The sequence below is a fragment of the Acinonyx jubatus genome, chromosome B3, assembly GCF_027475565.1.
Source record: "Acinonyx jubatus isolate Ajub_Pintada_27869175 chromosome B3, VMU_Ajub_asm_v1.0, whole genome shotgun sequence".
Classification (NCBI taxonomy): domain Eukaryota; kingdom Metazoa; phylum Chordata; class Mammalia; order Carnivora; family Felidae; genus Acinonyx; species Acinonyx jubatus.
In genome coordinates this window covers 82,784,022-82,799,391 of record NC_069386.1, presented here as the reverse complement: position 1 = coordinate 82,799,391, position 15,370 = coordinate 82,784,022, and the positions used below count along the sequence as shown (strand labels likewise).

The following is a 15,370-nucleotide window of genomic DNA, read 5'->3' as shown; positions in this document are numbered from 1 at the left end:
TTAACTTCAATTAACAATGACAAAAACATCCAGAGTATTTTCTATTTATGTCCTAAAGATATAAATGGAAAAGGTATTTGGTTTTAGCCATTCTGAATTTCAGTGGCAGTACAATATTTTAAAAGAAATGTTACAGCAGGCAGCTAGAAATGCAGAATTAAACAGTGGTAGAAAAAGTTAAGGCTGAAATATTATTTGGTCATTATACATACATGACAATTGAAGCCATGATAACAAAGGAAACTCACTGTCATGGAACCCAAGAGTTTGAAAACAAAAGAAAGATAACACTTAAATACTGGGAACCAAGGGAAAAAAGAAAGGTTACTAGTTTTGCCCTTGGTGACCACAGAAATCAGTAGAATGCTAAGAGCAGAAGCAAAATGCGGACATAAGGAGAGACCTAAGAGTCAAAAAGTAGACTGAGTAGGGACACTTTACCCAGTTTAGTGTGGTAGTGGAAGCAGCGGTAGGACTGTTCAAGATAGAGGAAGGCAGGGGAAAAGAGCCAGGCCATGAGGGACAGATTCATTCATTCAATAAATATTTATTAGAGATCTACTAAGTGTCAGAAACTGCTAGATACGGTAAACATAAAAGGTGAGGAACACAGCTATGAAACTTACCTTCACTTTCAAGCAGGGAAGACGGGTATCTAATAATTGTGATGAATGATACAAAAATTAGAGGGCACGATGGAAACATAAAGCAGAGAGTTCTCAGTCCAGGGATCAGGTAAAACGTCCCTTTTAAAGAAGGAGAAACTTAAGTATGAGTAGAAGCTGCCCAGTATGGCTGGGGAGAGGAGGGTGGAGGCAGGAAGAAGATACCTAATAGGCAAAGGCACAGAGGAGACAGATAGCAATGTACATTTAAAAGCTGAGAGAAATTCAGCATGATTGGCACACAGAATCCTATGAAGAACAGCATCAAAAATGATGTAGAGGATGTGGGCTAGATGGTAGAGTCATTTTTTTTTGAAGGATTTTATTTTTAAGTAATCTCTATACCCAACATGGGGCTCAAGCTCACAAACCCAAGATCAAGTTTCATGGTCCTCCAACTGAGCCAGCCAGCCAGCCTGATGGTAGACTCATGTAAAAACATTCTAAGGCCAAGGGGAAGCCACTGAAAGATTTTGAGAAAGGCAGTAGTAGGATCAGACTTGCATTTTTGAAAGATCATTTTGGCTGCAGTATAAAAAATAGATCCAAGGGGAAGAATCCAAGAAACCAGAAGATCTGATAAAAGACAGAATAAGCAATCTGGGCAAGAGGTAAACTTGCATCATTACTGGAGCTGGAGAAGGGAATGGAATGAAGACAGGAGGTAAAATCAGTAGGACAAGATGACTGACAGGAAAAGTAATGGGCAGGGTGAGGAAGAAATAAGAGAGTCCATCACAATACTCAAGTTCCTAACTCTGGCAATAAGACAAATGATGTTAACACTCATTGATGGTAACAAGGGGGTGGGAAGTTAGGATGGGAAGATACGGATATGCTGAATTTGAAGTGTCTATAGAACATCCAAGAATGGTCTAATAAACATACAGATAGGAGTCTGAAGCTCCAGAGAAAGAAGGTGACCTAGCATGATCCCTGAAAAACACCAGTATTTAAAACAGGAATAAAGGCATAGGTAACTGACAACATGAGTGAGAAAGAGGAAAGAGGCAGGATGGTATGTGACCATGGAAACTAAAAGTAAGATCATTTTGAGAAAAACAGAATGGTCAATAATAGTATATGTTGAATGCTTCTGATGTGTTAGACATTTTATATATATCAGCTGATTTAATCTTCACAACTCCATGAGGAAGATACTTAGTACTACCTACTTTTTACAGGTAAGGAAATTAAGGTTAAGTAATTTGAAAAAGTTATACAGCTGAAAATAGATCAGATATAAATTCAGGTATGATAGATTTAAGAACTTGATTGAGTTCTTAATCACAACATATATTCTCTATAAGAGTGGTCTTTAATGTGGAGTCAAAAAAAGTGTTTATTAATCTCATTCTTTTAAATTTCCTTATATTTTATAATGTAAATAATACACACACACACACACACACACACATTTAATTTACAAGTAAACAGTTTAGAAGAGTGTTCTAACCTATATTTAACCTGTTCTACTTCAAGAAACTCCATTTCAATTTTAATTTTAAGGCAATTTGATTACAAGAAAGAAAATAAAAATACTCAATTCTACAACTGCTCACATATCTGAGATTTAAAATGATTTGCATACAAATCATGTAGAAAATAAACATTTGAAGAACTTTAATAAGAGATTTATCATTTCAAACAAATTAACAGTAGCTTTATCAAAAAGAAATCATGGGAAGACATCTGAGAGCAAATGCTTTTTGCTACTCATATACCATGTTTCAACTTCTCTATAAGCGCTTCATTGTCATCCAACTTCAACTCATTGACTTTATCTATCAGTCCTTCAATGTCACCCATACCTACAAGACCCAAAAAGAGAAAAATTAACAATAGCATATGCTGCTTTACATTATACAAAATACATGCACATAGATAATAACCATGTGAGATAGCAAGTCAGATATTCCTACCATACTTTACAGGTGAGAAAACTGAACCTAGAGTGACAAAGCAGGGACTCCAGCCCAGGGTTCCAAATTCCATGCTCTCTAACTCTATTACCTAGTACAAAAGTTTTACTGCCATTACCCCTGCTATTACCACAACCACATATTTTTGTATTGTGCTCTAAAACTTTTCCTAAAAATTTTCCATTGAGTAGCTCATTCTACCACTCTAACCACAAGAAGCAGAAAACCATCACCCTTACTTTTTACAGGTGAGGGAGATAAATCACGGAAGGTAATGGTTTTCCTGAACTAGTCAATGAGAGGGCAGGATTAAAATCCTAATCCATCCCAAAGATCTATGCTATTTTTCGGAGATTTTTCTATATCCCCTACCAATGTACATACCAAGAAGCTTGCTGATGAAAGGCTGTGTTTTGAAAGGTTCAAAGTCATCTATGTGTTCCCCTGTACCAATGAAAATAATTGGACTTTTTGTGGCAGCAACTCTGCAAAGAAAAAGAAAACATAAAATAATCTCAAAAAGGCAAACAAATTTCTAGCAGATTACAGAGTATTTAGACAAAGGTACACAGTTCAAATTTCTTTTCACCTATTAAAACAGAACTATACCAGAAAGACTCCAAAATTCTGTTTCAATTTAAACTTCTTTTATAGACCGTATTAAGTCCACTATTGAATATATTTTTATTTTATTTTTAATTATTTAAATTTGAGTATATATTGGAATATATTTTATTTTCTTAAATGTTTATTTACTTTGGAGGCAGGGAGGGGCAGAGAGAAGGAGAGAGAGAATCCCATGTAGGCTCTGTACTGTCAGCACAGAGCCTGACACAGTGCTCAATCCCATGAACTGCGAGATCATGTCCCAAGCCAAAATCAAGAGTCGGGTGCTTAATTGACTGAGCCGTCCAGGGGCCCCTTGAATATATTTAAAAAAAAATTTTTTTAGCATTTATTCATTTTTTGATAGAGCATGAATGGGGGAGGGGCAGACAAGAGAGGGAGACAGAATCTGAAGCAAGCTCCAGGCTCTCAACTGACAGCACAGAGCCCGATGCAGGGCTTGAACTCCCGGACTGTGAGATCATGACCTGAGCCGAAGTTGGAAGCTCAACGGACTAAGCCACCCCGGTGCCCCACCTTGAATATATTTTTAATGATCAAAAAGAAAGCCATAAATACACTCATACACTTATACACACACACACACACACGCCCAAGACTTAGGACAACAGCATCAATGGTACTTACGCACTGAGTGCACCACCTCCTTTTGCATGCCCATCAAGTTTTGTCACTATGACCGAGGCTACATCTACTTTATCTTTAAAAGCCTTTGCCTGGGCTTCACAAGCCTGCCCAATGGAGGCATCCATCACATAAACAATGTTATCAGGTTGCTAGAAAATTTAAATGAAAACAATACATATTTTTCCTGCTCTTAAGCAAATTTCATCATTAGAAGCTATAGAAAAATATTTATTATAAATAATTATTCATTCAATCAGTAAATATTTACTGAGGGAATACTATGTATTAGGCACCATTTAGGTCCTGAGACAAAGAGATGAATATGTAAATCCTAGTCCTTATAAGACTTGCATTCTAGTCAAAGGAGACAGATAATAAATGGGCAAGTAAACTTTAAGATGTACGATAATTAAAATGAGATAGAGAGTATGAGTTTTGAGATGTGGGAGGCTTCTTTAGGTGGGGCAGCCAGGGGAGGTCTCTCTGAAGGTAGTAACGTTTTAGCTAAAGTGTGACCTGAATAAAGAGGAAAAAAGTTATGCAAAGATCTGGAGAAATCACATTCTAAGCAAAGGGAATAGCAAAAGTAAATCAGAGGAAAAAACATATAAGAGTATGCACTAAAACCAATATTAATAAAACAGAGGTGAGGCTCTTTCCCTAAGCTCTGCTCAACTAGGTCAAAATAATGGCATGCCTAAAGAAAACCTCACTAGCATTAACCATTAACTAAAGAATCACTGCCAACTCTTCGATGGCAAAACATGGGTTCATGGGCAAAATATGTGCTACAGATTATTTACAAACCGCCTCTTCTCCCCAGATTATTTCCATCATAATTTTAAAGAGACACTAAATGATGATTAACATTTTTAAGTGCTTCATTTTGAAAATCTTTCAAAATTCATCTCAGGTAAATGTTCCAATTTAAATAATTTACAGAAAGGAAATTCAACAGATATTAAAAGTTAATTCTAAACTTTTGTTTCTTATTTTTTCTTATATATACTAATAAGATAAGTAAGTAAGAAAGGAAATTTTTGATACTTACTTATGAAAATTTCATACCTAGTTAGAGAAAATTAAGTCCTTACCATACAGATATACGTACCCAAAATAGAAATAAATTACTTGGAATCTATCATACAGGCAAAAAATAACTTATAAATTTACATGGATCATAAATTCAGTCAGGTTTTGCAATTAAGTTAACCAAAGTCCTTACAATGTTATTAAATTGAAAGCTACTTACTATAGCATTAGCGACTTGAAGCATTTCTTCAAACAAAGAGTCTTCCTGTTTATGGCGGCCACTTGTATCAACAATAATAATTTCAAAATTTTCATTTTTGAATTTGTCCACTCCTTCAGAGGCAATGATAACAGGATCCATTTCTGTATAGCTATTTAACAAGGACAAATGATTTAACAACAACCACAAGAGCAAAACTTATGAATACTAATAATTTGGAAACTGTTTCTACACCATTAATGCATTCTGAAAAAGTCATAATGATCACAACTGCAATTTAGAATAACAATATCTAATAAATATTAAAAATAGCAAACAAAAAAAAATAAAAATAGCAAACTACTTCTAGAGTATCATCAAGCAATATCCAGTTTTCCAATCACAAAATTCTATGTGATTCTGCCACATGTCTTCTCTGAATGTGTTTTCCTCAGATACTTTTTATATTTTCGTAAATAAATGACTGAGTTAGTGTTTCACACGTTTTCCCATTTAACACCCTTTCTTAAGCATTTTATAAAACCATTATTCTTGTAAAACATGACTTTTAGGCTATATAGCATTCCATCATATGGTTATGCAATCATTTCTTGAATAAATGCCCTATTGTTGGTCATCTGAGGTTTTTTCAATTTCTTGGTATTAAAAACATAGTCAATATGAAGAGTTCATAATGTTGTTTCTTTGAAATTGTGATGACATATTCTTACAGCTTGAATTTGTATCAAATGATATGATAATTTAGGCTTTTTGTTTCTTCTTTGTTGATTTTGATGGGAGTTCTCTGTGCCTCTTGGATGTGGATGTCTGTTTCCTTCCCCAGATTAGGGAAGTTTTCAGCTATTACTTCCTCAAATAAATTTTCTGGCCCCTTTTCTCTCTCTTCTTCTGGTACTCCTATAACCTGAATGTTATTACATTTGATGGTAGGCTTTTGGCTCCTAAGAGGAAAATGTCTTCCATAAAATTTTAATTTCATTCCTATTTCACTACATTTTCACAATTCTCAAAACTCTTTTCAACTTGAAAATCAAGAAATGAAATCCCAGGGCTCCTGGGTGGCTCAATCAATTAAATGTCTGACTTTGGCTCAGGTTGTGATCTCACAGTTCATGAGTTCAAGCCCAGCGTTGGGCTCTCTGCTGCCAGCACAAAGCCCACTTCAGATCCTCCATCTCCCTCTATCCCTCTCTCTCTCTCTCTCTCTCTCTCTCTCTCCATCTCAAAAATAAATAAACATTTAAATTAAAGAAAAAAAAAAGAAATGAAATCCCATTTTAATTTGCACTGTTTTCAGTAGCGGCAACTTCTTATACAGATCAATACTGTCAGATGAAAGGACATATGTTAAAAAAAGTTTTCCCCCTAAATTAACAATAAAAATCAGGTATGAAGGCATTTGATAAAAATAAGTGTGAGATTTAAATGAAGAAAATTACTATATTTAAGGATATAAGTTTTTAAACCAAAAATGACATAGTAGGTTTCTAAGCTAACTATACAAATACAGTAAAGATGTCAACTCTTCACTAAGTTGATTAATTGGTTTCAATGTACTTCCAATCAAAATCTTAAGAGAGATTTTTCTTTTTGGAACTTAATAAGGAATTTTAAAATTTAATCTAGGAAAATAAGCAGGTGAGACTAGGCAAGAGAATGTTGGAAAAAAAAGTCATAAAAAAGAATTACATTAAATAGTATATTATCTATTCCAGAATTATTAAGATCCCATTTTTTTGGTAAATGTGTTAACGAAGTATAATATATATATAGAAAAGCTGCACAAATTATAAACTCAGTGAATTTTCACAAAGCAAACACACCCAGATCAAAAAACAATAACCAGCACCACACTCCCTCCGAAGAGTAATCACAATCTGGTCATAAGATCTCATTTGTAATTAAAAAAAAAGACCCCACTTGTAATCAACTCTACAGTGGTCTACTGATATACAGGAAGATGCACTATTTTAAATGTTCATTTTGATGAGTTTTGACAAATTTACATATAACCACTACCACAACAATCAAGGTACAAAGCACTGTAACACTCCATTTCAATTTCAAATTATCTTTCTGTGTGGTTGTTTGTACTGACATAGAAAAAAAGCACAGGTAGACACACTAAAAACTGGTAACTAGGAAGTGAAACTGTTAGTGCTTTCACTTCTTTAAAAGTTTTATGTGAAATAGTTTTTTTTAACACAGAACAAATGATAATATAACAAACAGTCCTACATGTACCACCCCCTAAAATAAATGCTAATATGTAAATTTAACAGCAGAGATGCAGTTCAAATTCTTCCTCAGTGTCACTCCCTTCAGTCCTCCCAGAGGAAACAATGATACACTAATACTTTACTCCACACATACATGATGTTTCTTAAGTTTACATGAGCAAAGGAGAGATTATTTAATAAATGGTATTGAGGTAACTGTTTAAAAATGCTCTGGCTTTGGGGGTCCGTGGGTGGCTCAGTCAGTTAAGCATCCAACTCTTGATTTTGGCTCAGGTCATGATCTCAAAGTTTGTGAGATTGAGCCCTGCATCAGGCTCTGCGCTGACCATGTAGAGCCTGCTTGGGATTCTCTTGCATGCACTTTCTCTCCCTCTCTCTGCCTCCTCCCCTGTTCATGCTCACACGTGCACCCTCTCTCTCACAAAATAAATAAGTAACGGCGCCTGGGTTGCTCAGCCATTTAAGCGTCTTACCCCTGATTTCAGCTCAGGTGAAATCTCACGGTTTGTGAGTTTGAGTCCCACGTGCTGACCATGTGGGGCCTACTTGGGATTCTCTTTCTCTCTTCCTCTTTCTGTCCCTCCCCTCCCTCGCAAAAAAAAAAAAAGATAAACTTTAAAAGAAAATGGTTTGGCTTTGGCCAATAGTTCAAGTAATTATCAGCTAAATTGTTTACAAATTTTGAACCCTAAAGATAAAATTTTACTATTCCTTGATTTTTTTATCCCTTGATTTTTAAATCTATATTAGAAACCATTCTTATCCTAAAAAGATAAAATTCCTAACATTATTCTTTAATCTACCTGTAAGACATTATCATAAAAAAACTGAAAGGAGGGCCGCCTGGGTGGCTCAGTCGGTTAAGCGGCCGACTTCAGCTCAGGTAATGATCTCGCAGTCCGTGAGTTCGAGCCCTGCGTCGGGCTCTGTGCTGAGCGCTCAGAGCCTGGAGCCTGTTTCGGATTCTGTGTCTCCCTCTCTCTCTGACCCTCCCCCATTCATGCTCTGTCTTTCTCTGTTTCAAAAATAAATAAACGTTAAAAAAAAATTAATAAAAATAAATAAATAAATAAATAAATAAATAAAACTGAAAGGAAAAAAATTTAAACAAAGAATACATGGAAAGCGAAAGTTCATTCGCATTTCTGGCCAGCCAAAAAGTAGAAGGCAGTGACTAACAAAATGATATCATTCATTTAATTACTTCAAAGTTTAGCTTCTTTAAACTTTCTTTCTAAGGGTATAATAAACCATTTATATTAATAATGTTAAAAAAAATGCTATCCTCTCAAAAAGTCCTAAAATCAATCTAGACTTGATTTTTTTCATCAATCATTCTAACATGTATAAACTACCTACCTGAACTACTGTATCAAATGAAGGACAGCAATGATCAGAATCTCTGAGTTAATGACAAATTATAAGCTATTTTAAGATGTTCAAACACAACTTTTTAAAATTATGTACTAAAGAAACAGTATGGAATTCACCAGTGTGTATTTAATCGAGGAATGCTTCAGATAGGTCTTAAAAGAAACAACAGGAATAGGGAAGCAAGTCAGAAGGCATGCAAGGCAGGATGGTAAATACAGGCAGAATTATGAACTAAATAATGTCCACTCTGATCTATAAGGCTGGATCAGAAGAGTCATGGTACAATAATAAAAGATAATTTATTAATTATACCCTACTTAGTTCCAGAAAGATTTAAACTTCTAAGTAAATATTAAAAATGTCACAAGATGGCATAAAATAAAAACTTAGAGAAGACAAGAGTATCAAAATAAAAACCAGAAACCCACCTTCCATAGAATGGAATTCTTGCTTTGGTAGCATTCTGTTTTAGTTGGTCAAAAGCTCCTATAAAATAAAGAATTAATGAGTTCTCAGACTTGAAAATAAAAATTACAGAGAACGGTTTTCAAATTTCAACACATTACCTGCTCTGAATGTGTCTGCACATATCAAACAGGTCTTCCAACCTTTCCTCTGGTAATAATATGCTAACTGGGAAAATAAGATTTAAAAAATACAATATCAATAAATACAAATTATTATACACAAAATACTTTTGTTTACTCTTGTTATTTACTTAAGGATTGAAGTAAAACTGCTCATATTCTCCTGAGAGTAGTAGTATTACATTTTTAACAGTTTTAATTTTAATTTCAGTTAGTTACCAGTATAATATTAGTTTCAGGTGTATAATACAGTGATTCAACACTTCCATACAACACCCGGTGCTCATCACAGCAAGCGCATTCCTTAATCCCCATCACCTATTTTGCCCATCACCCCACCTACCTCCCCTCTGATAACCATCAGTTTGTTCTCTATAGTTTAAAGAGTCTGTTTCTTTTTTCTTTAAGTTTCTTTATTTTTGAGAGAGAGAGAGAGAGAGCGTGAGCAGGGGAGGGGCAGAGAGAGAGGGAGAGAGAAAGGTAGAATTCCAAGCAGGCTCCGCACTGTCAGTGCAGAGCCTGACACGGGGCTCAATCTCACAAATCATGAGATCATGACCCAAGCCAAAATCAAGAGTTGGACACTTAAACGACTGAGCCACCCAGGCACCCTAAGAGTCTGTTTCTTTGTCTCTCTTTTCTTTTTTCCCCTTGCTCACATTTGTTTCGTTTCTTAAGTTCCACATATGAGTGAAATCATATGGTATTTGTGTTTCTCTGACTTGTTTCACTTAGCATAATACTCTCTAGCTCCACTCATGTCATTTCATTAATTTTTTTGATGTTTATTTCTGAGAGAGAGAGAAAGACAGAGTGCAAGAGGGACAGAGAGAGAGGGAGACACAGAATCCAAAGCAGGCCCCAGGCTCTGTCAACACAGAGCCCGACGTAGGGCTCGAACCCACAAACCATGAGATCATGATGTGAGCCGAAGTCAGTCGCTCAACTGACTGAGCCACCCAGGCACCCCTACATTTTTGAACATGGCGAATTTGCTAAAGAGTTTAAATTCTAACTGCCATACAGTAACATTCAAAGGACATAAAATGATCAAGCAATACATTACCATAGTGAAAAATACTAACTACTATTAATGTTAAGTAAAAATAAATAATAATAGAATCCTCTAAGAAATAATCCTTTTTTCTTTTTTTATAGACTATAACATAGTTGAGGCTTGTGAAACAAAATCCGGTAAAAAACTTGAGGCATTTAATTCTGAAGAAAGAGGTGGTATAATGAATTAAAAATTAGTAGAAGGATATGCAAAATAAAGATCTATGATTATGTTGGCGGGGGGACACTGTGAAAAGAGAGCCTGGAACCACAGGAGATAAGCTAAACTTTCCATGTTCTCTTCTCCAAAAATCATATCCTCATGTCCTTGAAGTACAGGAACAGTCTCTTTGGTAAAAGAAACAGGATAGCTATGTAGAAGTCTACGATTCTTATAAAAAGCAATCACAAGGGAGACTCTGGGATTCTTTCTTCTTACCGTACAAAAAGCTATTACAAAAAAATAATAAGATACATCAAATAACACAAAATTGTAAAGCGAGCATTCTAGCCTGGCTTTAACATAAAACTTGATATATACAAACATATATGTTCCATGACTTTTTTTAAAACTAAGTATAATTTACCTTTGAACATGTTGTTGTTTTACCACTCCCTTGCAATCCAACAAACATGATCACATTCTGTTTTCCTTTAGTGGGTGTCCATGCTTTAACTCCAGGGTCTACAAGCTATGTACCAGAAATAAATTAATAAGATTGGGTTAACATATGCTTACATTCAAAACCCCTATCGCCACAACTTCTAAATTGTAAAAATAATTTAAAGGCACTTTGGTATAAAAGGCAACCATAATCCTACCATTCCCATAAAACTTGACTATTTCCCTATTTTGCCTACAGAGGCAAATTTTCTATTTTAGATTCTAGATAAAAAGCAAACTGGAAATAATGTGAGGAATCCTACAGAGTTTAGAGATCAGACCTGGGTTTGCCACTAACTAGCTGTCTCACTTTTCTCAACTACAAATGAAGAAGCATGACTGGATAAATTCTCTGACCTCATTTACGTCTGAATTTCTTTTTTTATTTATTAGTCTATAAGAAACCAAAGGAATAAATGAAACTACTCACACAATAAATGGAAAAATACTAGAAGACCACTAGCAGACATCTGTTGCTCTAAAAAAAGTTTTTATAGTTCCTTCCTTTTCTCCCCCTACCACTGAACCTATATCTGTTTTTTTTAATGTTTATTTATTTTTGAGAGAGAGAGACAGAGCGCAAGCAGGGGAAGGGCAAAGAGAGAGGGAGACACAGAATCCAAAGCAGGCTCCAGGCTCTGAGCTGTCAGCACAGAGTCCAAAACGGGGCTCGAACCCACGGACTGTGAGATCATTACCTGAGCTGAAGTTGAACGTTCAACCAACTGAGCCACCCAAGGGCCCCTATTTTTTCTTTTTTTTTTTTTTGAGAAAATGAGAGAGAGTGAGAGTGAGAGAGAGACAGACAGAGAGCACAAAGAGGAGCAGAAGGAGTAGGGGTGGGGGGAGAGAGAGAAAGAATCTTAAGCAGACGCCATGCACAGCATGGTGCCCAATGGGGCTCAATCTCCCAACCATGAGACCATGACCTGAGCCAAAATCAAGAGTCAGATGCTTAACTGATTGAGTCACCCAAGTGCCCCAAGACCCATACATATTTTTTAAAGCTCTAAGATTCTCACCTTAATTTTCATGACCATGGAAGCAAAATCAGTTCTAAGGTGATACAAAGTAATAGGCTATATTTACCACTTGCAAAATAAAATTTCACCAATTGCTCATAATCTAAGCAAGAGTTGGGATATTTGGTCTTTTCAAAGGGAATTCTGTAAACAATGAACAGTTCAGAAAAGACGACTTGCCAAGAGTGACTTTCCATACAAAAGTAAGACCAATAAGGTAAAACCTGATGCTAAAGAGGATAAACTCAAGAGAGGCCCTTCCATCCATTAATCTGTAGTGCAGTTTTACTTTTTGTAACCTGGTTTTGGGAATTGTTGCAGGAATAGTACTGGCCTTTCATATCTATACTCAGAACTTTGTATTCAGAAAAGTCAATAATAAACATAGGCCCCTTTAGAAAAGTTAATAATCTTTCCGTTAATATTTTTAATACAGATGAATATTCTATAAAAATGTAAGTAAGTATTCTGAAATAATATTCTTGTTCGCAGTGCTAATGTATTTTTACCCACTGAGGTCTACAGAGAATCACAGCACAATCCTGATATACTCTTACCTTCACAAGTTCTTTAAATACAGCGTGCTGAATCATTTTTCTTTTGTTAAGACCAGATGCCATCTCTTCAAGATCAATAGCAGACCTTCATGATGATGGTTATTTGTGGGTAGGAGAGAAAAGCCAGTTAAGACGTTCTGAAAAAAAGTTTCTGCTCCAGAGAATGTAAAAATATTCAATCATTCACATTAGTAGCCCTCTGATTAACATGCATATAATTACCACAGATTTATAAGTCTATATCCTAAAAAACTGATCAGGAAATATTAGACGCAAGACTGGTTAGTTTTTCAAGGTTTTTTTTTTTAAGTCTAAATATTAATTTGTCCTCATATCACCACAAAGTATTAATTTTATTTACTTATTTTTACATATATACTTTATACATCTTTACACCCAGCAGAAAATAGGATTAATTTCTCTAATTCTAAATGTGTAAATGCCAGCAGTTCTACATTCATTACCCAGTCTAACAGTATGAAAAGGAAAGATGGCCTGGACATGACAAGGGCAAGGATTCAAGAAGTTAACTGAGGTGCCTGTATTACTCTATGAGCCCTGCCCCAGTCAGTGCCTTTCCCAGTGAACACAGTAACTGAGATGACACACATTACTCCTTCATTCAAATACGGACAGAAAATCAAAAAGGAGAACAAGAAATGAATACAATTCTCCAATAATGAAGGAAGCTCATTAATGTCATCTTAAGCCTGAAAAGGATAAACTGGCACCACTTTTGTATGAAGAATTGTTAAAAGGCTTTTATATTGAAATACTATACTGTATATGATTGAATCCATCCAAATAAAGGAGTAAAATGGAAAGAAATCCGTAATTAAATGAAAGCCACATGTAGTTTATTCTTTGAAACATCATTACGGAAACATACTATAAATACAGTCTTGCAACATATGAGTTCTATTCTTTTCAAATGCTTAAAGCAGAAACATTTCTTGATATAGCAGACTTTTCTGGTTAGCTCCTCATCTCAGTAAACTAAATTCAGTTTTGCCTGCTTTTTACCTGATTAACTTAACTTACTTTACATTTTCTCTTAGTTGCTTCACTAGTTTAATATTAACATCTGCTTCCAATAATGCTGTACATACTTCTTTTAGCATAGCATTTAATACCTGCAAATAAATAAATACATAAAAATTTAACACAATCCCCCAAAAAAGTTTAACACTCCCGTGTATCATTTCAATCTTATAAAAACAATGGCTGATTACTCATCATATACTACCATAACTTAATAAAAATAATACTACACTATTATAGGAAAAAAGTTTTTCAATTAGCCTTAGAAAGAGCATTTTATCAAATGTCTAATCATGTTGTCAAAATAAGACATTCTATTTAGTTTTATTCAACCAAATATTATCACAATTTTATTCCTATATTAACGTAACAGTAGTAAAGACTTTTTCTTTAAGCCAAAGAAAGTTACTACGCAAGAGATGCTGCTATTGAACACCTTCTGTGGCTGATACACAGCACTTTATATTCACTATATCTGCTTAATTGCACTACTATGGAGGAAAATATAACAACAACAACAAAAAATAACCAAGTCTGACCTAGCAGTCTTACTATTTCCACTCAGAGCAGAGGAACAAAGTTGAAAAGAAAACTATCCTCCATTGATAACTCACTATCAGGGCACCTGGGTGGTTCAGTCGGTTAACCGCCCCACTTGATTTTGGTTCAGGTCATGATCTCACGGTTTGTGAGTTTGAGCCATGCATCAGGCTCTATGCTGGGAGCCTGCTTGGGTTTCTCTCTCTTTCACTCTCTCTCTCTGCCCCTCCCCCGCCCACACTCTTTCTCTCAAAATAAATAAACATTGAAAAAAAATTAAAAAAAAACTATCATATTTGCTGAGTTACAAGGCCAGTTAAAAGGTCACAAACTATAAAGTCTTAAAAAAGGTGAGGCCTTTGTTGCTCATGTAAATAAGTGTTTACACACTAAACTGTAAGCTCCATGAGGACAGGGATTCTGTAGTCTATTCTGTCACTGCCAAATCCCTGGTGCCAGCAAAAACGTATTCCTTGGGGCACCTGGCTGGCTCAGTCAGTGGACGGTGTGATGCTCAATCTCAGGCTGTGGGTTTGAGCTCCACACTGGGTACAGAGATGACTCAAACATAAAATCTTTAAAAAAAAATGTAGTCCCTCAAATCTTCTTGAATGAATTCCCATCTTCAACTCACTTCGTACATCCTAGAGAGGCTTATCAGATCTATCTCTCACTAAAAGGGCCTGATAAAAATGGAACTGATCTTTCATTAGAGGGATTTCTTCTTGTTAATTCCCTAGCAGCACAGTACTAGGAACAGAGAAGTTTGCTAATTCAAGCAGTAGCTTTAACTCTACTTCCCACTAAGCTCTTTTCCCTGGTTTCTTTTTTTCTCCACTATAAACATAAACAGCATAAAGGTTACACAATAGGGAAAACTGTTTTGAAAGCTGTTGTTTTATTTATTCTGAATTCCAAAGACTAAACAATGGTTTTAATTATTAGAAAAAGCACTGGATGAGGAATTAGAAAAAAGACACTAATCCTGGTTCTTCCAATAAATAAACATGTGAAACTGACTGTCTGTTGCTGTTAACTAAGAGGCTGGACTAGCTAAATTCAAAGATGGTCCCAAAATTATTCAATTCCATTAGCTTATTAAAATATTGATAACAAATTCTGCATTAGAATTTCTTCCCAGTGAGCACTGAGTAATGTACAGAAATACTGAATCACTGTATTATACACTGTATTGA

General features: G+C 35.3%; 1 protein-coding gene across 4 annotated transcripts in view; it reads right to left on the bottom strand.

Moving 5' to 3' along the window:
* LOC106987098 (signal recognition particle 54 kDa protein) overlaps window positions 1-15,370 on the bottom strand; it is a 67,299-nt gene that overhangs the window by 39,939 nt on the left and 11,990 nt on the right. For all 4 annotated transcript variants that reach the window (XM_053224360.1, XM_015085340.3, XM_015085341.3 and 1 more), the window contains 9 exons: window positions 13,635-13,726; window positions 12,594-12,678; window positions 10,938-11,042; window positions 9,274-9,340; window positions 9,136-9,193; window positions 5,094-5,244; window positions 3,842-3,990; window positions 2,972-3,072; window positions 2,390-2,476 (listed from right to left, as the gene is read on the bottom strand). In XM_053224360.1, the coding sequence (XP_053080335.1) occupies window positions 2,390-2,476; window positions 2,972-3,072; window positions 3,842-3,990; window positions 5,094-5,244; window positions 9,136-9,193; window positions 9,274-9,340; window positions 10,938-11,042; window positions 12,594-12,678; window positions 13,635-13,726 (895 nt within the window). The remainder of the gene's footprint in view (window positions 1-2,389; window positions 2,477-2,971; window positions 3,073-3,841; window positions 3,991-5,093; window positions 5,245-9,135; window positions 9,194-9,273; window positions 9,341-10,937; window positions 11,043-12,593; window positions 12,679-13,634; window positions 13,727-15,370) is intronic.